The sequence below is a fragment of the Dromiciops gliroides genome, chromosome X, assembly GCF_019393635.1.
Source record: "Dromiciops gliroides isolate mDroGli1 chromosome X, mDroGli1.pri, whole genome shotgun sequence".
NCBI lineage: Eukaryota > Metazoa > Chordata > Mammalia > Microbiotheria > Microbiotheriidae > Dromiciops > Dromiciops gliroides.
The window spans coordinates 2,163,196-2,190,631 of record NC_057867.1 but is presented as its reverse complement, the minus strand read 5'-3'; the positions used below and the strand labels follow the sequence as shown (position 1 = coordinate 2,190,631).

The following is a 27,436-nucleotide window of genomic DNA, read 5'->3' as shown; positions in this document are numbered from 1 at the left end:
TACCAAGGATAATACAAAGAAGTATGTGCCAGGTCCTGGACTAAGTGCTTTACAGATATCATTTCATTTGATCCTCACAACAGCCCTGGGAGGGAGGTGATATTATTAGCCTCGTATTACAGTTGGAAAAATGGATGCAGACAGAGGTTAACTGACTTGCCCAAGGTCACACAGCTAGTCAGTGTCTGAGGCTGGATTTGAACTCAAGTTCAGGCCCAGCGCTCTATCCACTGCACCACCTAGCTGCTCCAAATGATCATAATCATCGTTCAATTTCTCCCCCGAGTATCTCTGGTGATGGAGAATTCACCCTCTCCCAAAGCAGTCCATTCCACTTTGGAATAGCTCAGCTAGTTAGAATCAGAATCAGCCTCTTTGCCACTTTGTTCTGCCCTCTGGGAGCGAGCAGAGGAAATGCCAGTCCTGAAAACACTTGCAATGCTCTAAATGGTGAGGAGACTTGCACTCCCTGCCCATTCGCAGGGCTTCTGTGAGGAAAGAACCCAGCACAAAAACCTAAGTTCTTCTTCTTTTGGAATCGAAGAAAGACATCATGTCTTCTCCCCCTCCCCCAAGTTAAACATTCCCGAGTCCCTTGGGCAGAGTCGTGTGGCTTGGCCACCAGCACTAGCCTGCTCTACTCAGCTCTTCTGAGAGACCAGCGCTTTGCTGGGCATCTCTCTACACCTGACCTTCCAAGTCAGCTGTTTTTGTCTCGGACTTTTCTCCCCACTTAGTCCTCTTTTGCTTTGGTTCTAACATTCCTTGTTCTACTATTTCTTCTCCATTCTTCTTTTCAGGGCATCCGTTGCTTTACTCAAGTTTTCCAGCCACTGTTCACTCCAAGCCACCTATTTCCATTCCAGTTTTTTCTTAAGAATTTGAATTGCACTCCCCTCTCTTCCTTCAGCTCTTTCATCAAGTCTTCTAATCAACCATTTATTGAGCACCTACTATGTGCCAGGTACTTGAGATACAGTGACAAAAACACAACCATCCCTGTCTCCTTGGGAAACTACCGTTCTATCAGAAAGATCCAGGCACAAGCTGATCAGGGCAGAGGACAACTGGCATATCATTTTCCTCATTCCACTAGGCCAGAGTATGCTGGTACTTAACTACAATGCAGGATCCAGCCCACCTTACCTCTTGCCCAATGCCAAGGGTGCCTGCAGGGATACAGACCAGGGTATCCACCTCAGTGAGAAGGCAGAGGAAAGAAGAGAATTGTCCCCACTTAGGTCCCTGCATCTAGAGGGAGCTGACTACCCACTGGAGGCTGGCAGTAGAAGGAGTGGGAGCCATAGCATCTCATCTAGGTCTACGAGCAGCTCAGCTGCTAAGAGGAGCTTGTGCTCAACTGAATTGTGAATTTTCACTCTACCCATTTTCCTCTTTCCTTGGAGGTCCCTGGAGAAGTCAGGTACCATGATAGTCTGAGCTTCTGGTCCATCCTGCAGTGGCAGCTTTGTGATTGGCCAGCAGGTAGCCCAAGACTTGGGAAGAAGGAGGATCCAGTGGGGATTGGGCTTTGGTATATCCTAATGCAGTAATCTCCAGACTTTGGGGACCACACCCTGATCCATTAAAATCAGGTCGAACGCCTGTCTATATGGATATTTGTTCTTGATCAATCATATCAACATGAGCCTATCACATGAGGATTTTTGTACATCATCAAACCTAAGGGAAATCAGACATTTAAAAGGTTCAGATAAAGAGGAAATAACAATATTTTAAAGTTCATTTTTATTTTAACGGTATACAAGCTTCACTAAAAAGGGTCATTATTTTTAGTGAGGTCAGTGTGAATGAATATGTCACATTCTTTTTGAAACTCTTGTTTGGAATTAGCTTTGTGGTTAGGGTCCGTCTCTATCCCTAGCCTTGTGATTCATTGATTAGAAGGGTTGATTGGAAGCTTCATTTTCCCACGTCTTGCTAACCAGGATGGCTACGTGCTAATACCCGCAGGCATGGAACACCCAGCACGAGGTTCATCCCTCCCATTAGCGGATGGAAATCACTCCATCCACATCGACTTTGTGGTGATCGGGATACTCTGGGCTGACTTCTGGTCATATAGTGGGCCACAGTCTTGTTTTTGGCCCTTAAGTGGCTGATCACGAGCTAATAGCAGGAGCCAAAGTACCAGCCCGGACGCTGCCATGTTCCTTGAATGATCTTCCATCCATAGTTTGTTTATTGGCAGGCGTTGGCCCATTTGAGGAAAGTGTTGAGATCAAACCAGATAAAGGCCACAGTGGCTCCTCGGTCCAAGGTTAAATGAACCGGGATTGTCTAGCCTGGAAAAGAGATGACTTCGGGGCTGGAGAGGTGCCTTCCAGTCTTTCTTGCAGAGCAGAATGAGGGTTAGCCGGGTTCTGCTTGGCCCCCCCTCCCCGAGGCAGAATTGTCTCTCTGTGGCCAATGCTTCCGTAGCTTAGCGATGCTGGTGCCAGCACGGAGCTGCTGGCTCATCCTTGTGCCCATGTCCCCAAGAAGTTCTCCAGAGGGGAACCCCACAAGCTCCAGATGTACCCGCCCCTCCTCACATTGGGAGGATCCAGCATCTCTTACCCTCACCATGAGCAGCCTCCCTTGTTTTGCTGAATTCTTTCACCCTGGGGCTCCTTCCGTCCTCTTTCTTTAGACTGTGCTTGCACCCACCAGGCCCCGTCATCCCCTTCCCTCAGCCAAGAGGGAGTTGCTGGGAGACAGACGTGGATGTGAATCGGGAATGACATCCTCCCAAAGTGGTCACTGGACATCTCCAAGCAAAGGCTGCGCGGCCACTTGTGGAGCACGCGCTCAGGTCGGGCCCCTCTGAGCCCTCACCCCATCCCATAAGGGGTCATGTGGAGCCCCAATCTAGCTCCTGGGGGTTCTGGGCTCCCCCAGCCAGTCTCCTGGAGCTCAGGCCCGTCCTTGCCAGATCTCCAGCCGAGGTGCCTCTGCAGAGGGACTCAGCTCCCCCTCCCTCCTGTGGCAGCTGCAATTAAGGCTAATAAGCTTGTTGGGCTGCTAGTGGGTGAGGGGAGGGGGTGGGGTGGGAGAGGGGGTAGTGGTGGCCTGCAGAAGAGGACATAGCCTTTCCCCTTAATTAGGCGACCCTCCCTCCTCTCTCCTCCAATCTCCCCCCACCCCATCCTTGGTCTCCATGGCAACTGGCTGGGTGAGCAGATTGCCTGGGGAGGACACCAGGCCTGTGGGTGGAGAAGCAGGAACAGGCAAGGAGCTAATGAGGGGATTGGAAAAAGCAGGCTGCCTTGGGGCTGGGAGCTGCTCCCATTCCCCAGCTTGCCACTGCCACAGCTGCCCTTCTTTCCTGCTGTGGGCACTGCTGAGAACGTGGGACCAGGGCCAAGTCCTTACTAGAACAGACAGCCGGTTGGGAGAACAGAAAACGCTCCAGTGTACACAGTGCTAGCTAGACTGGGCCATCCCAATCTGAGTGAACATGGGCTAGTCCCTTCCTCGTTACCTGTAAAATGAGTGGGATGGGGGGCAGCTAGGTGGCACAGTGGATAGAGCACCAGCCATGGAGTCAGGAGGACCTGAGTTCAAATTCGGCCTCAGACACTTGACACCTACTAGCTGTGTGACCCTGGGCAAGTCACTTAACCCCAATTGCCCTGCAAAAAAAAAATGAGTGGGCTGGACAAGGTGACCTCTGAGGGTCCTTTTGGCCTTAAGTCTGGGATCCTATGAGAACACTCAGCAAGCACAAGGAAAGTCCCCAGTTGCAGAGGTGGAGGTGTCCTCAACCTTTGTTCCCCTGTTGGCCTTTTTCTCCCTAACACAGGGTGCTGGGCGCTCTAGGCCAAAGCTTCTTAAACTGTGGCTTGAGACCCATAAAGGGTCACATAACTGAATATGAGGGTCACAAAAAATGTGGCAACAGTAAAAGGTTTCTGAATGCGCAATGACCAAAATGTGTGTGTGTGTGTGTGTGTATACCTACATACCTGGGGTTGTGTAAACGTTTCTTGGGTGAAAAGGGGTCACAAGTGGAAAAAAGTTTAAGAAGCCCTGGGCTAGGCAACTACAGGGGATCTTCCATTGTGAGCTGGGACTAGGCCGGGTAAAGTGAGGCCAGGTTGTGGGAGATGCTGGAAGGCAGGCCCAGTGCAGGAAGAACACGCTCAGCCAGCCTGCTCTCCTGAAATTCTATGATAACATATGTCATCATTGGACTTTGATATTATCCCATCCAGCCCTCTCATTTTACAGATGGAGAAACTGAGGCCCGAAGAGAAGGGACTTGGCCAAGGTCATGCAGCTGTGATAGACCTGGGATTCAAACCCAGCTCCCTTAGGCTTTCCAATCACACACAGTTTATGATTTCTGACCCTTCAGAGCAAGAGTCTGGGTGATGGTGAGTGCTGACGGCCAAGGGCAGGCGGTAGGGGAGCCAACTCTCTCTGGGGACTCCCAGAACTTGCCATTGTCCTAGTGGGTGGAGGGAGAACGCTAGGAAGAGGCAGTCTAGGTGAGCCCTGGTCCTGCTGTGGGGCCAGTGCTGGTGTCTCCTGATGTTAACTGTCCCTTCTCTGCAGAGCTCCTTCCCAGTCCATCCCAGGCCCTGGCTCCTACAGCCCTGTTGCTATGGGAACCAGGAAGTGGGAAAGCAGGGAGTAACTGGAAGAAACATCAATTAGCCCCAAAAGAAAGCTGAGAAGGCGGCCGGGGGGGGGGGCTCCCCCCCACTCCTCCCCGCTGTGCTGCTCGACCTCAGTCCCCATGTTCTTCTGAGACAGCCAGGGATGGAGTGAGAATGCCTTCTTTCTGCCCCCCGAACTTCTTCCCCAAAGCTTAGAGCAGAAAGGGACCTCAGGCAGCATGGGATACAACCTGCCCCTCCTATCACATACCTGCCAAGTGCTCATCCAGCTTCTTCCTGAAGACCTCCAGTGCTGGGGAACTCAGAGGTGGCCCCCATGCCTAGAAGGCGCTCCCTCCTCATCGCCGACCCTCCTGGTTCCCAAAGTTCTTGACATTTTACTCGGCCTCTATTTTATATTTACTTATTCAGGTGGTGGTCCCACCCTCAGAGAGAATGGAAGCTTTTTGAGGACAGGGACTGCCCAGAGTCTAGAATGATGCCTGGCACATAATGAGTGCTTAAGAAATGCTCCCATTATTAGAGACAGATTTTTCCCAAGAACAAGGAAAACTCTGCCCTCCTTTGGCGTTTCTTCAACGCTCCAGGCTCTGTCCTCTGGGGCAACACAAAAGAAATCAAATGCCTCTTCCATATGCCTGTCCTACTATGTCAGGCACTGTGCTAAGTGGTGGGGCTACACAAAGAGGCAAAAGACGGAGGCTTTTGCCAGAGGCTCATAGCCTAAAATAAATAGATTGTGAGCAAATAAATATGTACAAACAAGCTTTATACAGGATCGATGGGAAGGAAATGAAGGAGAGAAGGCAAAAAAATTTAGAGGGGCTGGGAAAGGCTTCCTTTTAGAGGATGAGATTTCAATTGGGACTTAAAGGAAGCCAGAGAAACCAAGAAGTGGAGATGAGGAAGGAGCACACGCCAGGCATGGGGGACAGCCAGAGAATATGCCTGGGGTCAGGAGATGGAGTGTCCTGTTTGTGAAACAGACAGGAGGCCAGTGTCACTGGATCTAAGAGGATGTTATGGGGAATAAGGTGGAAAAAGACTGCCAAGGGAGGACGGGCTGGACCTCTCGATGCCAAACGGAGGATTCAGTAGTATTTCACATTAGGTCTTATTTGTTCAAGCCGAACCTCCCCAATTTCTTCCTGTGACCCCCTAAGCCGGGATTTCCTGTCTCCTTCCCATGCCTGTATACCTCCTGTGGACACATCCTGCCTACGCTACAGAAGGATGCATGGAGCGCTCTGGCTGACAGGCCCTGCCACTACTCCCAACATGAACAGCGTGTTTCTTGGGCTGTGGGCACCAAGGCCGGCCTGCAACCCACTACAAGTTTGAACGTGACCTTGTTAGCCTTGAGACCCAGAGGTAGAACTTCTGGAAAGAGCTATTCACGGCGGTGGCAGGAGGAGTTGAAGTCCTGGCCAGTCAAGGAGCCCATGGTTTCCTTGCTGATTTTCCTGACTCCTTTCTCACTGCAAGGCCTCTGTTTCTTTATCTGAAGAATGGGCACAAACACTCTCCTGACAATCTGCAGACCTAAGACTGCTGATTAGCAAGTGAGTGATATGACCACATAACCCTTCTTCGGTTCACCCTCCTCACAGCTCCGACAAGTGACCACGGAAAGGCTCTCCTGGTCTGCCTGGCCAGGCTGGTCACACCCCCTCGCTCCTCCAGCCACACGGGCCTGCTAACTGTGCCCTGCCCATGGCCTCCCACATCCCTCCTCCATGCCCCCGTGTCTTCCTCACCTCTTGAGCTCCATCAGAGGCAATTCCCGGCTCTCCTCTCCCTCCCCACCCCCTGCCAGTCCCCTCCAAGGTCACCTTGACTTCAGTAATTCATGTCTCCTTCCCCGTTGCCTGCTGCACTCAAACAACCAGCCCAGCCCAGCCTCCAAAGCCTCAAAGCCACAGCAGAACCACAAGAGCTCCTTCCGGGTACTGGGCCCCTCTGAGGAGCCCCTTCTTTATCTGCCTCTGTAGAAGCCCCTGCACCTGCCCTCACCTGCCGCTCCCCCATCTCTCAGCATTTTTTACTTTTCCTTCTTTCCTTTAAAAAGCAAGGCAAGCCCTTTGGAGGAAAAACCCACCCCCCGTCCTGGAGTAAGAAAAGGGGCAGGGTGTCTGGGCTGGGGCCCATGATAGCAGAAGATCCAAGCACTGGGGGACAGAAGATAGTGGGCTCAGCTGAGATGGGACTCTCAGGTAGGGGGTTATCTCTGGAAGTGCCAGATCCTGGCATGTGAATGGATGGAAGGATGGATGGGTCTTCAAATAGCCCAGCAAGAATGCAGGTGCAGCCCGCTGTGGCCAACAGCCCTAGGGCCCAGGTCCCCATTGGCAGTGCTCTGGGGTTCTCCATGTGTGCCCTCCCAATTGTGCTTGTGGGGAGCCCTAACTTCCTGCCAGATGTGAGCCAGAGGCAGCAAATGGGGGCCCGAGGGGGGAGACTGTGGAAGGAAAAGGTTAAATAAAAAGGGAGTCAGACCTCAGGTGGGAAAACAGCTGAGCTCCTCCTGCTCACAGTCAGGTTTCCCCACCAAGCTGCTATCTGTCCTCCCTTCTCCGGGCCCTTCCTCCCAGGCAGCAGAGAGCAGTGTGACTGGAAAGCCCAGGGCCCGCTACAGCCCAGCCTGGGTGGGGAGGCCCCAAAGGCCAGGGATGGGAGATGAGGGTGTGGACATATCCTTGCTGTAGAGGGCTGGCCATCTGGCTGATGGGAAATACTGTGGTGGCTGCTCCATGAAAGCCACATTCCCCAGAGCAGGCCACATGGGGCAGGGAGGGATGACAGGGACATAGATTATATGTCACCCGAATGCTGAGACATCTTCAGCCCTTCCCCATTGCTTGCCCAGGAAAGTTCAGAATCCAAGGCCCCTCCCCATCTCCCTGCCCTGCCCTGTCCTGTACTCTTTGCTCCTCCAATCCAAAGGCACCTCCCCTCCTCTGGGGGCTACTGATAATGGCCTCCCCCTTTGGACCTCATAGAATCGTTTGCTCTGTATCTCTTCGATGTCTATCTAACTATGATATGAGTATGGCCTAGCTCCCTACCAAATTGTAAGCTCCCTGAGGGCAGAGACAATGGCTCGTTTGAACTTAAATTCTACCACATCCCCCAGAAATGAATCAATGTTTGCTGAATGAATGAATGAATGAATGAATGAATGAATGAATGAATGAACTTCCAGGAAGGTGATGTTGAATTCAACTTCAAACCCTGATCCTTGCCTTCCTCCTGTGTCATTGGGTGGGTCAGAGAGGGGGCAACAGCCTAATCACATCTGGGTTCTAGTCAAATATCTTATGAGCCAGGATTAAGATGAACCCAACATCCAGGGGCTCATAGCACCCTGCAGTGGATGGGCCTCCTGAACTTCCAAGAGAGCCTCAACCCTAGGGGCCAAAGTCAGCATTTGAAACAGCTGCTCACAGACAGTGCATGCACACATTCACACCCCTACATGCTCTCACACACATATACTCACACACACACTCACACCCCTATGTGCTCTCACACATACACACACACACACCCACACCTCATGTGCTCACACACACACTCACACCCCTGTGTGCTCTCACACACATATACTCACACACACACACTCACACACCCCTACATGCTCACATACACATATACTCACACACACACACTCACACACCCCAACGTGCTCACATACACATATACTCACACACACACACTCACACCCCTATGTGCTCTCACACACACACACACTCACACACCCCTACGTGCTCACATACACATATACTCACACACACACACTCACCCCTATGTGCTCTCACACACACACACTCACACCCCATGTGCTCACACACACACTCACACCCCTAGGTGCTCTCACACACATATACTCACACATACACTCACACCCCTAGGTGCTCACTCTCACATACACAGACACAGACACACACACACATACACACCCTATCCCCATTTGATCTCCATTCTTATGTTGCCAGAGTTAGCCATGGCGCCTTCCGAGGGCTAGGTGAGACTAGGATTATAGATACAATCCAGCAAAACCAAACAGATGATGGCTAGTTACTGAAATGGCGAGAAAATCAAGAGTAGCTGTTAGGCTTTTCAGCTAAGAAGTAAGAGACTCAAGCCCTCTCCAGCTGGAAAGGTGGAGAGCCCACGCCTCTGCCCTGTCTGGGGATGGGGCCAGCCTCCCTCAGCTCCTCCCATTCTATGGTGATCTACCTGATCTTAGCCTAGAAGACAGCAACTGGACTGACTCCAGATGGGATAAAGCACCAGGTCCCAAGTCCCTCCTCAGGTGAGCCATGACATCAAGAGTGGCCCGGGAAGCAAGGATATGAGGAAGTGATGAGGGGAGGCCTGTCACTGCTGAGTGCCACATCAAAGGCTCAGGAGAGATCAAAGCGGCGGCACTGAGCTCTTAGAAATCAGTAAATAGCCTTTCTCTACTTATGATCCAAGCTCGGGCCTGAATACCATTATCGCCCCAGAACTGATTCATTCCCACAATGCACCTTTGCCCCACACGGCCTTGGCTGACATCAGCCCTGGTATGGCCTATTGCAACTTCCTCCTCATTGGACTCCAGACTTCTATTCTATCCCTTCTCCATCCATCTGACACACAACTGCCCAAATCTGCTTCAAGTAAGTCGCTTCCCTGTCCAAGAAGCTTTGGGGGCTCCTGAGAAGGGCCGGCAAAATCAGACACAGACCCCTCCATTGGTCATTTCAATCCCTTCACTTACATCTGGCTTGCACCAAACGAACCTCCTGGCCATTTTCTCCTGCCAATATTCCATCTCCCACCTCAGTGAGCTTGTACAGCTTGTCCCTCATACCCCAAATGCCTGTTGGAATCCCTGACCTCATTCCAGGCTGAGCTCAAGTGTGCGGTACCCTGCCCTGCCCCCCTCCAGGTCACTCTGCCCGAATATAGGATACACGTGATCTTTGCTTCTCTTTGTGAATGGAAGCTCCCTGAGAGCAAGGACTACTCCACTTCTGTCTCTGCTCCAATTCCTAGCACAGCATCTGCACCTAGTAGTGTTTAATAAATGCTTGTAGATACGGTGAGTTGTATGCAGCCAGAGGAAAGATGAAGCTTGGCCAGGGCCCAGAGCAGGGTTGGGCGTTCCTGCTGCCCACTTACCAAGTTGTGCTCTGCCAGTATGAGTTTCCTGAATGGGGGGGGCTCCCTCTCTTTAGGGTATCCATACTTCCCCCATTCCTATGGGAGAGAGTTTCATGATCACATCACACCTTGCTATAACCTGAGCCAGGCAAGACTGAACCTCTCCAGAGGCAGGCCAGTGACTGGTCCAAGGCCTCCGGGCACTCCAGAGCATAGGAAACCTTGGAAAGTTTCTCATCTGAAGTACAAATGTGTTCCTATGAACATGGCACTTGTTTCTTGGTTTGGGGGACTTTGTAGCTCTGTACCACCCCATTTATGACTTCCCTACTTCCCCCTCAGTGGACCTAAGTCTTAGCCTCATTTCCATTTCTGGAGAATAGGGCAGACACAGTATATGTGGAGTTTGGGAAAGTATCCAACAGAGGACCAGATAAAGAAAGCTATGAGGCCTGCATGACAGCCCATGAGGGGTCAGATCCAAAGAGTGCTGAGTCATCTGCCAATGTCCTATTTTGATTAAGTGACATGGAGGAAGCAGGGAAGGAAAGCCTAATGCACTGAGTAACAAATTGGGATGCAAACAAAAATAAAAAACCAAACCTTGACAGGTTGTGATAATGAGGAGGAGCTAGAAAGAGCTGCTTAAACATTAGTGGGCGTGAGTGCAAAGTCCTACACATGGGATAAGGCAGAAAAACCCCACAAATTCAAAAGCATAGTGTGGGGGAGAGCTAGAGAGGAGGCTGCTGTGGGCAGACATGAGTGGGCCACAAGCTCACTATGAGTAAGCGGTATGACATGGCATTGAGAGAAGTCTAGCACCCCAAGAGAGAGGGGTGAGAATCTCTAGCTAGAACCCCACACTCAGTTACCAAAGTGAGGCTCTTAGATGAGCCATGAGACTTAACAGAGCCTTTTGTCCAGGAGGCTCAAGAAAGACCCTGAGGCTGTTGGAAGGGTGGCTGTTTCCATTCGATGTTTTGCAAGACAAAACCACTTAACTAAATGAAAGTGTGAGAATGGGGGCAGCGTACACCCTGATCTCTATTGAATGAGTGACTCTGGCTTGGTGGGGTTTATATCCAAGTCAACATGCTGGGGAACACTCAGGGTATCTCCCCAAGGCTCACCAAATGTAGTTAGCACCCATAGCATCCTGGCTTTGTCAGTAAAAGCCAAGGTCTCAAACCCATCCAAATACCTGAGCCCCCAAATTCCCTGAGGGACACTGGATTCTCTGGGTCACAGCTGCCCCCTTCCCCACCTCCTCACTCCCATGCTCATGTCTGTTGCCTTCCTCCCTAGGAGGATAAAGTCTGCTGAATGTAGTAGTAGTCATAGTAGTAATCATAACAAGGAGGAGGAAGAGAAGAAATATTTCAGCACTCAGCACAGTGTCTGGCACACAGTAGGTACTTAAATGCTTATTGACCAACTGACTGACTATAATAAGTTCGCACAAGTTTTCAAAGTACTTTTTATGAATTTTTATGCATGAAAATCTGTTCCTCACCACAACCTTGTGGAGTTAAGTCCTCCTGGTATTTTTGTCCCTATCTTGTAGATGAGAAAACTGAGGCTTAGATGCATTCAGAGGACTTAGCACATAGCTAGGAAGTGAGATTCAAACTCAGGGCTTCCTGCTCCTAGGCCCCCAAACTCTATTCACTAAGCTACACTGCCAGGTGCACCCTCGCCTGCACTTCATCCTAGACTCTGAGGCCACCTAGTCCAGCCCTGATCTGTGCCTGAATCCTCTATAAAATCCCAGACTCTACTTGAAGGCCCCCATGGAGGGGGCACTTGGCTCTCTCCCAGGGCAGCTTGTTCCATTTGGCTCACTCTGGGTGTAAGGAGCTGAAATGCACTTCTCTGCTCCAGGTTTAAGGAAGCTTGCCCCTATTCCCACCTGCACTTCACTTCTCGGCAGCTCCCTCCCACATGACAGTCCAGCAGATACTTCCCATGTGGCCTGTCATGGAACAGTACGTTTGGAAGGGACGCTAGGACTGCCACCTGCCCTCACCTGCAAGGGGAGGAGTTGGTAGCTTGGGCTTCTCTCCCCTAAGGGCCTTCCCACAGAAATGTGGCATCCCTGCCACTGGTGGCCATCCATTCTTGCAAGTTCGATTCCCTGATCCTTTCCACAAGCCGACAGGTGGGAGGGGGGCCTGGGGCAGGAGGAAGTTGCTAGATCGTACTACTGCCCTGGTCCCATAGAACTTCACTTCCCCACAAAGGGAGCCCCTTGGTCTCCCAACTCCAACAGAAATCCCTGATGTTCAAAGCCTTTACTTCCCTGATCATCCCTTGGGATAGTGGCCAAATCAACACTAGCCAGATGGCCAAGTAAATTGCAGTGAGAGCCCCAGTACAGCCAGCCTGCCACAGCCTAAGAATCTGGAAGGGACGAAGCCTTGACCCTCCTTCCTCTGATCGACTGGCAAGTCTGGCACTGGAAGATGACATCCTGAGCCACTTAAGACCAAGAGAAGGACACCCACAACCAGCTACTCTTACATTTTCCCCTTACCTGAGTGGCCAACATAAGGGATCCCTTTGGATCCTCCAGCAACTGGCTAGTTCATTGGGGGCGACCACCAACTGCCTCGGTGAGGGCACTGGAGGCTTATTCACAAAGGGCACTCCCTCCTTCCATCCAATTATCCATCCATCCACCCACTCAGCCCTCCCTCCCTCCACTCACCCACCCACCCACCCATCCATCCATCCATCCATCCATCCATCCATCCATCCATCTATCCATCCATCCACCCACCCATTCATCCATCCATCCATCCATCCATCCATCCATCCATCCATCCATCCATCCATCCATCCATCCATCCATTCATTCATCCATCCATCCATCCATCCATCCATCCATCCATCCATCCATCCATCCATCCATCCATCCATCCATTCGTTTATTCACTCAAATAGCATTTGATAAATGACTATTGTGGCAGGCCCTGGGGACCCTGAGACAAAGACAAAAATCAAACAGTTCCTGACCTAAAGAATTTTGATATCTAGGGCACTATCATAGATCAACCTGTAAATCACTGCCGAATGAATACAAATTGGAGGGAGCACTAAGGAAAGTGGGGGAGGAGAGGATCTGGGACCTGGGTTAGTGTAGGGTTAGCGGAGCCTTGAGGGAAACTTGAGACTGTCAGAGGTAGAGGTAAGGAGGAAGTGCATTCCAGGCACCAGGAATAATGGGCTGGACAAAAAAACTCAGCACCTCAGTGGGAAATGCACGTGACTTGTCTCCATCCATGTGCATCTTTTAGGATTGTGAGTGTGGGATCCTGGGGCAATTTCTAAATCCTTTAGGATCCACCCAGCTCTCTGCTTCAATTGCAGGCCTCTGACCCAGTGCCTCAGAGGGATCATTTGGCCATGGAAAATCTGGGGAGTTGTCCACTGCTTTCTGGAAGCCCTGCACTCCCGCTGCCCCAGCCCAAGAAGGCACACTCTTTAATCACCATGGAGAGAACTGGAGAAGGCTCAAGTCGGGCTCCCTAGAGCCGAGCCCAGTGACTGTGCCCCGCGTGTCTCCCAGGACAGCTTCTGTGATAATGGTCCCTCCTGTCTAGCCACTTCTCTAGTCAGCCCAGAGACCTCATCACCACAATTCATCTTTTGATGGAGGAACTGACCATTCCTGCTTTCCTCTAGTTGGCCAGGGCCCCACAGACCAGGGGCAGCTTATTGTCTTCAGGCTTTTTGCTTGCTCCTGCTAAGGTCTCTATCATTAGAATGGCCACAGTGGCAACCTCTTGGGAGCCTCTAGGGCTTCAGATGTGCCCATTTTCCTCACCAGTCGCCTGGGCTGGCCTAAGGGGCAGGATCCTTTTGGGGGAAGGTCTCGAGACTGCCCCCCAAAGCCCAGACTTGAACAATGGCTAACCAACTACCTTCAATGCCACAAAAGTGAGCTATGAACTCTCTGGGTCCTGTATACCTCTACTAGCCCCCTATTCAGGTGCCTGAGGAGAAACTGTCTTATATAGTCCAGCCCCCCCCCCCCCCCCCCCCCCCCCCCCCCGCCTCCTCCTAACACAGTCCTTTGTTCATTCAACAATCATTTCTCAAGTTCAGGTTACACTCCAGGCACCCTGCTAGGTGCTGGGGAGAGGGGCAAGGACAAGATGGTCCCTGCCTTCTAGGAGCATGTCCATCTCATTGGCATCACCGGCTGGGTACAGAGGGCTCTAAGTACAGCTCCCATTGTTGCAGATTCCCCCCTTACCCTTCCTCAATGGGATCATGGAAGGAGAAGAGTTGGGCTGTAGGAACAAGCAGATAAAAGGGAGTGGCCCCAAGCCTCCTGAGGGTAGCAGCCTCTTTCTGCCCACTCTGAGGCTGCCTAGCTGGTGTTCCGGAATAGAATAAGGAAAAAGCTCCCCGCTCGCTGCAGAGCTGTTTGTCTGGGCAGAAAGGAAAGAAGAAGGCCTCAGGTGGCAGTGGTGGGACAGTATGGCTGCCGCTGGCCCGGCTGGGCTGGGCTGGAGGAGGCGGAAGGGCCTGCCTTTCCCTGGGAGTGGCTTTCCCTGCTGTGCTCCCCTGGGGAAGTCTCGTGCACCAGAGGAGCCTGGGAGTTTGTGTCCCAGTGCCATGGCTGACACCCCAAGGGAACCTCGGAGTCCCAGGTGGTGGGCAGCTGCCAAGGCCAAGCCTCCATTCAGCACCGTCCTGAGGGAAATGCTCTGTCTCTCTTCTCCCTGGCTGGCTGAATGACCACCCAGCCACCTGGCTACCCTTCCAGGCAGGGTTCTGGCCTCATATTCCCCGTGTCTTACCAGCGCCAGGATTAAGGGTCCAGCTGATCCAACTGTCCACCCTCTGGTTCCTCTGCTCCCTTGGCTGGTTGAAGATCGGGCTGCCTCATGGCTTTCTCCACTGACCATCCAGTGGCTCTCACCTCCCAGGCCCCTCTGCTCCATTGAGAAGTGCTTTCTTCTTTTGGTTTAGACAGAATCTCACAGTGGAAAGAGACTCACCTGGACCTGAACAAGTGACCTGGAACCCTCTGCCACAACACACCCACCATGGGCTCCTCCGACCTCGGTGTGCGGAGCCCACACAACCTCCCAAGTTCCCTTGGGGATGTCCCCAGATCATGTGATCCTTAACCGAGAGAGAGAGAGAGAGAGAGAGAGAGAGAGAGAGAGACAGAGAGAGAGAGAGAGAGAGAGACAGAGACAGAGACAGAGACAGAGAGACAGAGAGACGCCGTGCACAGTGGCGGGGAGGGGGGACTAGGGGCAAAGAGGAGGCTCGGTACTGATTGAGAGACGACTGGAGAATAACAATCATAGCAGTAGCTCATGTTTATATAGCGCTTTCAGATTTGCTCCTCACAACAACCCTGTGAGGTAGGTGCTCCCATTCTCATTTTACAAAGGAGGGATCTGTGACTTGTCACCAAGGTCACATGACCACGGAGTGTCTGCGACATGACGTGAACGCAGCTCTTCTGGCTTCCGAGTCCAATCCTCCATTCACTAAGCTGTGTGGGATGAGCCAAGGGTGCATATCAGGGGACAGGGGGCAGCTGGGCACATCTACTGACAGTCTGCTGGGCTCAGGGATTGACCTGCCTACCCACCTAGCGGTGAGCCTGTCTCACATGCACGGTCGCTCATGCCTCTTCTGGTTCTGGCTGGGACTGTGTGCCTGTCCCTTGTGGGCTAGGCCCTCAGACTCTGTTCTGGGGAGAAATACAGACCCAAAGGGCTCCTAGCCACCGGTGGCACTGCAGAGGGCAAGTCCTACAGTTAGTGGGGCAAGAGGCGACTTTCCCTAGTGCTTCATCTCAGAGGCAGGCTTGCCACTAGGTGGAGGCTGAGGGAGGGGCTCTGTACCCCACTCGGAAGGCGCTCCCTAGTGCCGCTGCCGCCTGGCTCATGCGGTGGGCTGGAGCACTGGGGCAGAACCAGCCGAGCCTCGCCATGCTGAACCCTGCGCTCTGCTCCTCCCCGGTCCCTTACTTCCCTGCCACTGTTTCCTGCCCAGTGAAACCCTTTCAGCAGCCCTGGGCCACTGTTTTGGGATGGGAGGAGCTGCAGGTTGGGAGCATGCCGTGGCCTGGCGTGATGTAGCCCAGCGCCGTGGCCAGCGTGGCCCTTGATGGATTGTCAGTGTGGGCAGGCTTCTCCTGGGGCTGGCTGCCTCCAGCCCTCCTCCAGGCACCCTGCCAATCTTTTTCTCCATGGCCCTTGTGGAGGTACATTTTCTCCCTTATTCATTTTGATGTTCCAGCCCCCGACCCTGCTCTTGTCTCTGGTCCCCACTCATAAGGTTCATGCAATGGAAAAAGCCTTCCAGGGGCAGGCAGGGGACCTGGCTTGGAATGGGCGCATCTGCTCCTCTGTGTGGCCTCAGAGGCACCGAGAAAACGAGGGCCTTCATGCTGGTGACGCTCCCTCAGCTGCTGAGCCTCTGCCAGAAGGCAAGACTTCCATGACTTCCGGGGGAGCCCTAGTGGCTGTGGCAGGGCCTACTCTAAGGAAATCTGCCTTTCCTGCCTTTCAGTCTTTGGGCATTTCCTCTCCCCCCAGGGCATGGCTGACCTGGGCGGGAGAAGCCTCCCTTGGGAACTAAGCTAATACTGGCCTGGGGCAAAACTGGGAAGCACGAGTTGGCTCTGGCTCCCTGCACTTCCTTTGCCATTCATTCAGGCCTAAGCATCCGGCCGAGTAACGAGAGTATCGCTCGCTCCCTTGGTGGGGCGCTTGATCGAGGCTCAGACTTTATCTTTTGTTCGCAAATGGAAGGAACTGGAGAGAACCGGGTCTGAACATGTGTGAGCTGGAGAGCAGAGACCAGCAGCCCTTGTGGCCATAGGCCTGTCCAGGCCCAGGTCAAGTCCATAATACCTTTAGCTCCCTCCACAATCCCATTCAGGTGTGCTGGATTAGAGCCCATTGGCGCTCTGGAGCCCACCTCCTTCCTTCTCCCTTCTGCCTCCTCTCCCCTCCTGCCTCCTCCTCTCTCCTCCTGCCTCCTCTCCCCTCTGACCTTTCCTCAGATCAGTCAAAGTCAGAAAGGCACAGGGTATGGGGAACCATCAGAGAGGCAAAGATGCCCCAGAGGAAAGCTAATCCAAGCCCTACCTCGATTCATTCCAACAAGTATTTCTTGAGCATGTTCATGTGCTGGGCACTAGAGACACTAAGACATCACTGAAGCAGAGGCCCTGTCCTGAAGGATCTTGTAGTCTGCAGGGACCCAGCCGGTAAGGAGATACCTAAAACCCACTCCAACTTGAGGAGAGAAAGCCCCTAACAAGTAGCAGCAACAGCACCAGCTTCCTGTGGAAGGTGCCACAGGAACTGAACCTAAAGCAGTTCAGAATGCGAAAGAGTGCAGGTCATGGGATCGAAATCAAGTTAGCAGCTGTGGGATCACAGGAGACATAGGGCCACATCGGGGAACAGCAAGGAGATCAGTCTGGCAGAAGGCAGAACATAGGAGGGTGCCAGACTATGAATGGATTTCAATGCAGGCTCAGGAGTTTAAAGCATATCCTACATGCAGTAGGGATCCACTCAACATCCTTGAGCAGGGGAGTGACAGTCATACCTTGTGCTTTTGGCAGCTCTGAGAAGGGGAGATTAGGGAAAGGGAAGAAGACCAGAATCAGGGAGACCACTTAGGAGGTCCTTGCAATAGTCCAGGTGACATTATGAGTGCCTGGGCTATGTCAGCTGACTGAAGGCCAGGACCCATGTAGATGTGGAAAGGACAAGACTTGGCAACTGACTGGATATGGGGCAGGGAGGGGTATGGAGGAAAAGCAAGTTCAAAGAGGAAGACACCGAGATCTGTTAGGGACATGTTGAGTTTCAGATGCTCACAGACCACCCAAGTGGAGATATCCAAGAAGAGTTTGCTGACCTGAGACCAGGACTCAGGAAGGAAATTTGAGCTGGATATTACCATCTGGGAGTCATCGACATGAATAGGACCCATCTGAACCCATGTGAGCCGGTGAGACCCCCAAGCACATGTAGAGAGAAGAGAAGCGGATTCAGGGATCTTGGGAGATAGATGCTGCTGATTAGTCAGTGGAGCATGGATGATAATCCAGCAAAAGAGACTAAGGAGCAGCCAGAGAGGTAGGAAGAGGAAGGAAGGAGAGGGGAAGGAGAGATGGAGGGGGAGGGGAGGAGGAAAGATGGGGGAAGGAGAGAGGGGGGAGGGAGGGAGGGAAAGGTAAAGAGGGAGAAGAAAAGGAAGGGAGGAGGAAAGGGGGTGTAAGGAGGGAGAGAGGAGGTGAAAGGAGGGAGAGGGGGAGGGAGGGAGAGAGGGAAGGAGAAAGAGTGGGGAGGGAGGGAGAGTGGGGGGAGAGGAAGAAAGAGGGTGGAGGGAGAGAAAGAAAGGGTAAAGGGAGGGGAGGGAGAGGGGGAAGGGGGAAATCGTAGAGGGAGGGAGGGATAGAGACAAAGAGAGGGGAGAAGGGGGAAGAAAGAGAAAGGAGAGACAGAGAGGAGAGAGACAGAAAGACAGGAGGAGCAGAGAGACAAAGAAGAGAGACAGAGAGACACACAGAAAGGGGAAAAACAGGGGAGAGAGAAAGAGACCGAGAAAGAGAAAGGACAGAGGAGAGGAGAGGGGGGAGAGAGACAGAGAGACAGAGACACAGAGAGAGACGACAGAGAGGGTGCAAAAGAGAGTAAAAGAGAGAAAAGAGAAAGAAGAGAGAGAAAAGAGGCAGACAGAACAAAATAGAGAAGAGAGAAGACAGAAGAGGGAGAGAGGAGAAAGAGAGCAAAAGAGAAAAAAGAAAGAGGAGAGAGTGAGAGAGAAGAGAGAAAAGAAAGGAGAGACAGACTGCTTCTGTGACACTTTTGAAGGGGAGAAAGAGAGAGAGAGGGAGAAAGAGAGAGAAAGAGAGAGAGAGAGAGAGAGAGAGAGAGAGAGAGAGAGAACACACAGAAAGAGGAAAGCAGCAGAGAAAGAGAAAGTGAGAGAAAAAGAGAAGAGACAGAGGGGGAGAGAGAAAGGAGAAAGAGCAAAAGAGAGAGAAAGATGAGGAAAGACAGAGAGAGAAAGAGAGGAGAGAGGAAGAGGAGAGGAAGGAGAGATACACAGAGACACAGAGAGGAAAGAGAGGAAAAGAGAGAGAAAAGAGACAGAGAGAGGAGAGAGACAGGAAGAGGGGGAGAGACAGACAGAAAGGAAAAAAAGGAGGAGAGAGGAGGGAGAAACAGAAATTGGAAGAAGAGATATACAGAGACAGAGACACAGAGAGGGGAGAGGGAGAGCGATAAGGGGAAGGGAGGGGAGAGCAAAAGAGAAAAAAACAGAGTAGAGAAAAGAGACACAGAGGAAGAAAGGAGAAGAGAGAGAAAAAAGAGAGAGAAGGGAGAGAGAAGAGAGCAAAAGAGAGAAGAGAGAGGAGAGACACAGAAAGGAGAGAAAGAAAGAGAGATACACAGAGGAAAGCGACAGAGAAAGGAGAGAGAAAAAAGGAGATTGAGAAAGACAGGAGTGGGGAGGGAGGAGTGAGGAAAGAGAGAGAGGAGAGAGACAGACAGAGAGAAGAGAGAGGGAGAGGGAGAGAGAGACAGAGACAGACAGACGTATAGAGAGACACACATAGAGGAAAGAGACAGAGAAGAGAAAAAAGAGGAGAGAGGAGAGAAGAGGGAGAAAGGGAGGCAAAATGTAGAGACAGAGACACACAGTGAGGAGAGACAGAGACAGAGAGGGAGGAGAGATGCACAGACAGACACAGAGAGAAGGAGAGGAAGGAGAAAAGAGAGAGGAGAGAGATGGAGAGACACAGAGAGAAAAGAGGGGAGAGAGAGGGGAGAGAGAAAGGGAGGAGGGAGGGGAGAGACAGACAGGGAAACACACATAGAGGAAAGAGACAGAGAAAGAGGAGAGAAAAAAAGAGTGGAGAGAGAGGAGGGGGGAAAGAAGAGGGAGAAAGAGGGAGGAGAGATGCACAGACAGAGACAGAGAGACACAGAGAAAGAGACAGAGAGACAGAGAAACAGAGACAGAGAGACAGAGAAACAGTGACACAGAGAGAGAGAGAGAGAGAGAGAGAGAGAGAGAGAGAGAGAGAGAGAGAGAGAGAGAGAGAGAGAGAGAGAGAGAGAGAGAGAGAAAGAGAGAGAGAGAAAGAGAAGGAGAAAAGTGGCACAAATAGAAAGGGAGAAAGGGAGGAAGAGTTTGCAGACAGAGGGAGTCATCGAGTGTCCAAAGCTGGAGAAAGGTCCATAAGGAATGAGGGCTAATAAAGCACCATCAAATTTAGCAGCTAAGCCATGTGCTGCTCACCTTGGGTGAGCTATAAAGGGCTGGGCTCAGAAGTCAGGCAAGGGACTGCCAAGTGAGTGAGGAAGTGAGCAAATGGAGGCAACGAGGACAGAGTTTTGTTTTGTTTTGTTTCGTTCTATTTTCCAGGAGTTTGGCCGTGGAAGGGGGGGACACAAAGGATCATTGAGAGGAGGACATGGCCAAGCGCAGGCTTTTCTCGGGCCTTGGGCCATCCGGGCACATTCTCAGGGGGCAGGGAAGAAGACAGGAGTAGGGCAATGGGGGCAGCTAGGTGGCACTGCAGTGGATAAAGCACCAGCCCTGAACTTCAGGAGGACCTGAGTTCAAATCCGACCTCAGACACTTGACACTTACTAGCTGTGTGACCCTGGGCAAGTCACTTAACCCTCATTGCCCCCTCCCCCTGAAAAAAAAAGAGGAATATGGGCAAGATGGGAGCAACGGGCCTGTACACATAGAGGTTCAGCCTGGTAAAGGAGTTGGGCTCCCAGCGCTGCACGGGAGAGGCAGGGGGAGAGAGGCTCTCCAGATTGTCTCTCCAAATGCTCAGCCGCCTCCTCCCCAGGCAGCCCCTTTTTCTTTGGGACGCTTCGAATTGGTAAGAAGTTTTTCTTTGATCAAATCTAGTTGTCTCCCTGCAGCTTCTAGCTAATTGCTTCCAGTCTTACTTTCTGGGGTCCAGTAGAACACTTCTAAGACCTTAACCTCTCTGAGACTTGGTTTTCAAATCTGCAAAATGGGGATAAAAATACCTGGTCTGCATCCAAGGGCTGTTGTGAGATCATGGCTATGCAAGTGCTTTGTAACCCTCTGGCACTCCAGAAGTGATAAAGACTAATCCATTGTGTCTCTTGCTCTCCTAGCTCCGTAAACAGCTTCTCTTCTTGAGCTTGTAAGTAAAGTACCTCTAGTTCTGGTCCCACATCTCTCCCTGGCTGGCAGTGGGTTCTCATTGCAAGTTCCATCCACCACCTGGAAAATAATAGCTCAGAAGGGAGGGGGCCAAGATGAGCTCCCATTCTGCCCCTACTGGAAAGGTTACCTCTGGGATGGGAGTATGGGGCAGGAAGAGATCCCAGACATGGTCAAACATGGAGAAAAGCTGGCCCCCTGGTGCTAGAGGGAGTTGGAAGCCAGGGAGGTGACAGGAGCAGGTCAACGGTTTGGCTCTACCAGCTTCCCACATGCAGCTTGCTTGTGGAGCCCTGATGCTCAGTGCAAAGGGGAAAAAGGAGCCCCTCATCCCCCCTCCCTTTTCCTGTGATTGGCAGCCTGGGAGGCTGACCAGGTATGGAGGGCAGACTGGAAGCTCTCTGCCAGGGAGGTGGGAAAGAAGTATGCCACTGTCAGCTGGGGCCCACTGGAGCCATCTCACTTCCTATGGTCCAATTTCTCCAAAGCTGGTGCCTTGGACAGGAAGTAAGAATCCCCATTTGCTGGAGGAACCCTGGACAGTAGCTGCATACAGTTTGGGGAAATAGGGTGTCCTCCTAGGCTGGCAAGGGCCCTGGGCTAAGGGAGGCCTACTGCAGAGTTCTGCTCATTGGTGCCTTGAAGCCTGTAGTGCAGCAGGAGGTTGATGGACAAGAGGACAGGGGTTAATCTCTGCAGGAAGCTGGCTTTGAAATTCTAATCAGAACATGCACTCCTGGTACCCAGCAGGCATAGTGCCAGGGCACTGCCACAGAGAAGCCAGTGTTTGAAATCCCCGTCTCTTGATTGGGAGGGACCTCTAGTCCAACCAATACGTGAACAGGAACTTCTCCCTACAGCAGTCCTTACAAGTGGTTATCCAGTCTCTGTTTAAATCTGTGTGGGCATGAAGTAGCCAGTTCCCATTTGGGACACTTCTTGTTGGAAAGTTCTTCTTCCTATCAGGCCAAAATCTTCCTCTCTCCAATCACTACCAATGGCTCCTAGTCCTGGGGCCAAGCAGGACAAAGCTAATTCCTCTTCTCTAGGGCCCCTCTCCTAGCTCCAGGGGTCTCTCCTGGCTTAGGGTTCTCCGTTCCTTCCATAGCTCTTCCTATGGCACGTTCCTAGTCTCTATAAACAGCCTGCTTGCCCTCCTTGGAGCGCCCTCCAGTTTGTCAATGGCCTTCCTCAAAATAGTTCACATTCCAGATGTGCTCTGACCAGGGCTTCCCTTCCTCTGACAGTCTAGCCTAGGCTGGCATCCAGGCTGACTGAGAGCCCCACCTATCTTGCCTCTGCCCATTCCCAGGGGTGTTTGGCTCCAGGCCATGAAATCCTGCTGAAGGGGGGAGGAGGAGGCAGAAGGCATCTCTCTCCTGAGGCACGGGCACTAACAGTGGGCCCAGCTAGCCATCTCGGGGGCACAGGCTGGCAGATCTGCTCTGCTCCTCTTCTGGTCCCAGCCTGGCAGGGAAGGAGTACTGAGGGCTCTTCCCTCCCAGGCTTGCTTCTCATTCCTCTGAATCAAAAGTGTTGAAGCTACCCAGCCTCTCCTGCTCAAATATTCAAGGGTCTGGAGCAGGAATGAGACTGAGGATTTAAGGAAGGACTCGGGACCCAGAGCTACCAGCCAGGGGGCCATATCAGAGCCCCAGACAGAGAGCCCTGAAGCTGCCTCGGAAGTAAGAGTCCAAGGAACATGTAGTGGCCCCAACTGAGGCCAGTTTCCCAGAAACACCAAAGAAGACATCACAGGGCTGAGGACAGAGCTATGGAAGTCAAAGGCCACAGGATGGCTGTGGTAAGGAGGGAGCCAAGGCCCCCAGGGCCTGCCTAAGCTCCTATCTCCTTTCTGTTTTAAGAAAGGAAGCAAGTATCACATTAAGATGTTGCAGTTGGTCCTAAATTAGCAGGTGTCACAGGCAGCAACGAGGACAGGTATGATTGGTGGGGCCTGAAACAAGGGCATAAGGGAGAAGGGAGAAGGGCTTCAGCACCAGGCTTGGCTGGCCTCTCATCCCCTGAAGACCCAAAGGGGGGGTTATGGGATCTCCCAGGGCAACCAGGAGAGGAAGTGCCAGAGGCTGAGTCTGGGGGTGAACAGGAGGACCTGAAAACTTGAAATCAGCCCCAAGGTTGTGACAACCCCCAGGGATTTGTATCTGAGCTCTGGAGTGGGTTAGGTCCTGTGCCCTGGTGTACAGGGATATATCATGTATCATGGGGCGGAGCGGGGAGGAAGAAGCTTTGGCTGAGCATCTCTAATCTCTCTATCTTTAATCGCACTTGCAGAAGAAAGGCAGCAGATAAAGGGGCAGGGACAGTCAAAGAAGAGGAAAGCGAGTGAGCCAGCAGGAACTTGGGGGGGGGGGGCCTGGAAATTTGGAGCTGGACAGTAGATGAGTAGAAGCCTGTAGGGTAGTTATCAGTGACCCATCCATCTCCCATATGGGAGTACAGGTAGGCCTCAATTAGGGTTAATAGTGAATCCCTTGAAATGATTGCATGTAGTTGAATTTGAACTATCTGGAGATAGAATTCTAACAATATGGTCATTGGTTCCAGCCCAGTGGAAATATGCAGTATGAATTCCAGAAATGTGACCAAATTCATGGGATTCTTTACTGGCACCAATAGAGATATACCTGTCCTCAGCACCCTCCCTAAGTGCCCTGCATTGTCCTCCCATCTCCACCTGTTGAAATCCTAGCCATCCTGCAAGGTCCAGCTTCACTGGCTCCTTTTCCGTGAGACCCATGAGCCAGCCCTACAATCTCCCAGCTAGCAGTGAAGCTCTCTCATCGAATCTCACAATTTCTCTCTCTCTTATGAACTCATTACATTTTTATTTGTATTGGAGTTATTTGTATACATGGCTCATCTCCTCTACCAGACTCTAAGCTCCTAGAGACCCTGGGCCCTGTCTCATTCATTCTCCTATGATGCCTTCCACCTCCCTTACTGCCTGCTCATTCTTCTATACATAACAGCTGCTCAATAAATGTTTGTTTATGGAATGAATTCTGGGGTTTGATTTTTTTAAAAAATCAATGCTGTGGGCTTGGGGGCGGGGGACCCATTTCTCTGCCTGGCTAGCCATTCAGCTTTGTCTCCAGGATACATCATCAGTATATGAAGCGCTATGACGTGGTCTGTGGTTGTTTGCCAGTGGTTGACACAAGGATGTGTGCCTTTTCCTCTTTGAGACAAATTTTGCCTCTGCGTGTGTATGTGTGTGTGTGTGACAGTGCTTCTGTCTGTGCCTGTGTGGATGGCACTGTGGGTGTGGGTGTGTCTGTGTCTCTGTGACATTTTGTCTGCTTCTATGACACTTTTGGAGGTGTGTGTGTGCCATTCGCCAGATCTGGAGGTCTTTCTGTGACATTGTGTCTGCTTCTGTAACACTTTTGAAGGTGTGTGTGTGTGTGTGTGTGTGTGTGAGAGAGAGAGAGAGAGAGAGAGAGAGAGAGAGAGAGAGAGAGAGAGAAAAGGAGAGAGATGGAGGTCTCTCTGTGACACTGCCTGGAAGGGGGGGGTCAGTCTCTCTAGGTGACTGTGTGCCTTTAAGGGGTTGCATTTCTCATTTGATAGTGTGAGTGAGGCAGTGAGTCAGCTGAGACTGAAGGAGGAGGGAGGGAGAGTACCGGAGAAAGGGAAGTCAGAAGCAAAGACCTCTCCCCCACCCCAACATGCCATCCATCCTCTTGCCCCAGAACTGTTCGAACATCTATTGGGCAGCACATCGGACCCGCAGGGTCTTTGTCTAGCAACAAATGTGTGCTTGGTAGGAGGCATCCATTCGGCTCCCAGTGCAGTTTCTGGCTTCCAGTGCCTCCAGTCTCCCTGCCCACCCTCAATTACCTAAGCCTGTGACCAACCTGACTGCCCTCCCTCCCCCCTTCTTCCTGCCAAAGATCCCAATTCACTTCCATCCCCATCCCCCATGATCCCCTTGGTGTCCAGGCTCAGCCTGTCACCTGGCTCGCTCTCAGGGTATGTAGTTCTGTTCAGCCTAGAAGAAGCTGGGCTGAGCCCCTTTCTCTGACTCTGGCCTTCCTCTTTCTTCTACTCTCACCGAAGGCCAACTTACGGGGATCTGGGTAAGGGAGCCTTTTCATGCCTAAAGCCAGAGGAGACCAGGTGGGCTCTGGCCCAAGCACTTTCTTCTCCCAGAAGCCAGACAGAAGGAATGGGCTCTGAGGGGTCCTAGAGCATGGTGGGGAAGGACTGAATCTCAGCCTATAACCGAGCCTGCAGGATTTTCTCGGAGCCGCTGAGGAGCCTCACCTGCCCATTTGGGTCCAAGCCAGGCCTCTCAGGTCACCAGGGGCAGTGCCTTCCAAGGTAGCCCGTCCCCATCCCTCCCTGGAGCCCCGCAAGAAAGGGCTGAGAGTCAAAATGCCAAGTGGTCAGTCCCCTTGGCTCTTCCAGGAAGCCCCTAATGAAGTTAGGAGGCCAGAGACAGGGACTAGGAGCCCTCTCGTCCTCCACGCAGATTGGCCACAGCCCCTCTGCCCCTCGATCGCCAGACGCAGCTGCCAAGGATCGGGCTCAGGGATCTGGCTACTCCCTACAGGGTTGTCCCCACATCTCGGAACTCCAAGAACGGGCCAGGTGGGAGCTCTGAAGGAGAAAGCCTACGAGAGAACGCTCTCTCCCGAGAGCTCCGGGAGCCCTGGCAAGGGCGCTGGCCTTGTCAGAGGCCGATCACCCGGCTTCAGATCCTAGCTTTGGCCCTTCCTAGCCGAGTGGCCCTGGCTAAATTACTGTACTTCGAAGCGTCTCGATTTATTGGAGGAGTGGGAGGGGATGCGCAGGCGGGGGGCCTCGAGATCTAACACGGCGGCGGGAGGGAGGGAGGGAGAAAAGGGGATCGACGCCTGCTTGGGGTAGGGGGCAGCGGCGGCGGCGGCGGCGGCGGCAGTGGCGGCGGGAGCGGCGGGGGAGCGGCGGCTGGCTGACACCCTCACTGTGTTGCTGCTGCTGCTGCTGGAGCTGCTGCTGGCTGGCTACGGCAGCCCGCCGTCCATGGGAGGCCGGCAGCTCAGCTCCCGGGGGCCCCGCCCCTCATCCCCTGCCCCTACCTTACAGTCTCCTATGCAGGACCGGACGGAATACTCCTCGGATTGCAAGTATTTCTGCAGCAAGCAGTCAAACTCGTCGTATTTTTCCTGAGCGTGTTCGTCCAGCAGCTGGTACAGCTGGACACAGTTTAAACATGCCTCCCAGGCCCCGGGCCCGGTGGCCAGCAGGTCCACCAGCAGGGCATCCAGGCTGCAATCCAGGCTGTCCTGGTGGGCCATGCCCAGCAGCAAGTCCGCTAGCGAATAGGAGTCACAAAAGGCCAGGGTGTAGTTCCGAAAGTGGCCTTGCAGCAAGTTCTTTTGGGAAGCAGGGGGTCGGCCCGAGGTGGGCGAAGGCGAGATGAGGGGCCTCAGGGGCGCAGCGCCCACGAGTCTCTGCAGAGCCTGAGGCTCCAGGCAGGCCGCCTCGGGCCCGGAGGGGCGCCTGCCGCCGCTGTCGCCCCAACGGCCGCTACCGCGGCCGCTGCTGCCGGCCCCGTCGAAGCTGCTGGCTCGGCCGCCACGGCTGCTGCTGCCGCCTCCGTCGAGGCTGCTGCTCCGGCCGCCGCTGCTCCGGCCGCCGCCGCCGCCGCCGCCGCTGCCTCCGTCGAAGCTGTTGCCGCAGCCTGGGGGCCCGGGGGCCGCCGCGGCCTGGGTCAGATTGCCCAGGGGAGAACCGCAGCTGCCCCCCTGGGGGGGCGGCGGCGGCGGCAGCAGCAGCAGCATGGCTTGGGGAGGCTCAGCCTCAGGTCGGGGCTGGGGCTCTGGGCCGGCGGCCCCCCAGGGTGGCCTCACTGACCCGCTCCTCTCCTTTGCCCGCAGGCGGCCGCCCGCGCACAGCCACAGACGGTCGGAGAGGAGCACCGTAAAGAAAAGCAGCGAAGCCAGTGACAGGCGCCATCGTTGCGCCCGATCTGAGTCAGCCCAAGGCTTGTCGCCGCTCGTGGCCCCCCGAGGGGACCGGGGAGCCCAGCAGCAGCAGCTGCAGCTACAGCAGCAGCAGCAGCAGTTGGAACAGCTGGAGCAGCAGCAGCAGCAGCAGCATCGGCGGTGGCAACAGCAGCAGAGCGTGAGCGCAGCGGCATCTCTCCGGGGCCACGTCCACGCGCCCCTGATCATATTTCAGGGGTTTTAGGGAACCTACAGGCGAGAGGACCGGCGGGCAGACTGACCCGAGGGATGGGACCGGCGGGCGGACCGACGGGCGGGCGGGAGGGCGCTGCGCTGCGCCCGGCTCAGCTCGCCGACCCTCGGCGCTCCTCCTACTGTAGCCGTCCGGGCGGGCTCTACCTGGGCGGCCGCATGGCTGGGAGACACCGGGCTCGACCGGGCCGGGCCCCTTTTGAGCCCGAGTCGTGGGGTGGGTCGCCTGGGCCC

General features: G+C 53.3%; 1 protein-coding gene across 1 annotated transcript in view; it reads right to left on the bottom strand.

Moving 5' to 3' along the window:
• Positions 1-27,178, bottom strand: part of NALF2 (NALCN channel auxiliary factor 2) — a 33,362-nt gene extending 6,184 nt beyond the window's left edge. Inside the window, 2 exon segments of the mRNA XM_043974353.1 lie at positions 5,974-6,120; positions 26,075-27,178. Coding sequence (XP_043830288.1) covers positions 5,974-6,120; positions 26,075-27,178 — 1,251 coding nt within the window.
• Positions 27,179-27,436: the final 258 nt, after the last annotated feature.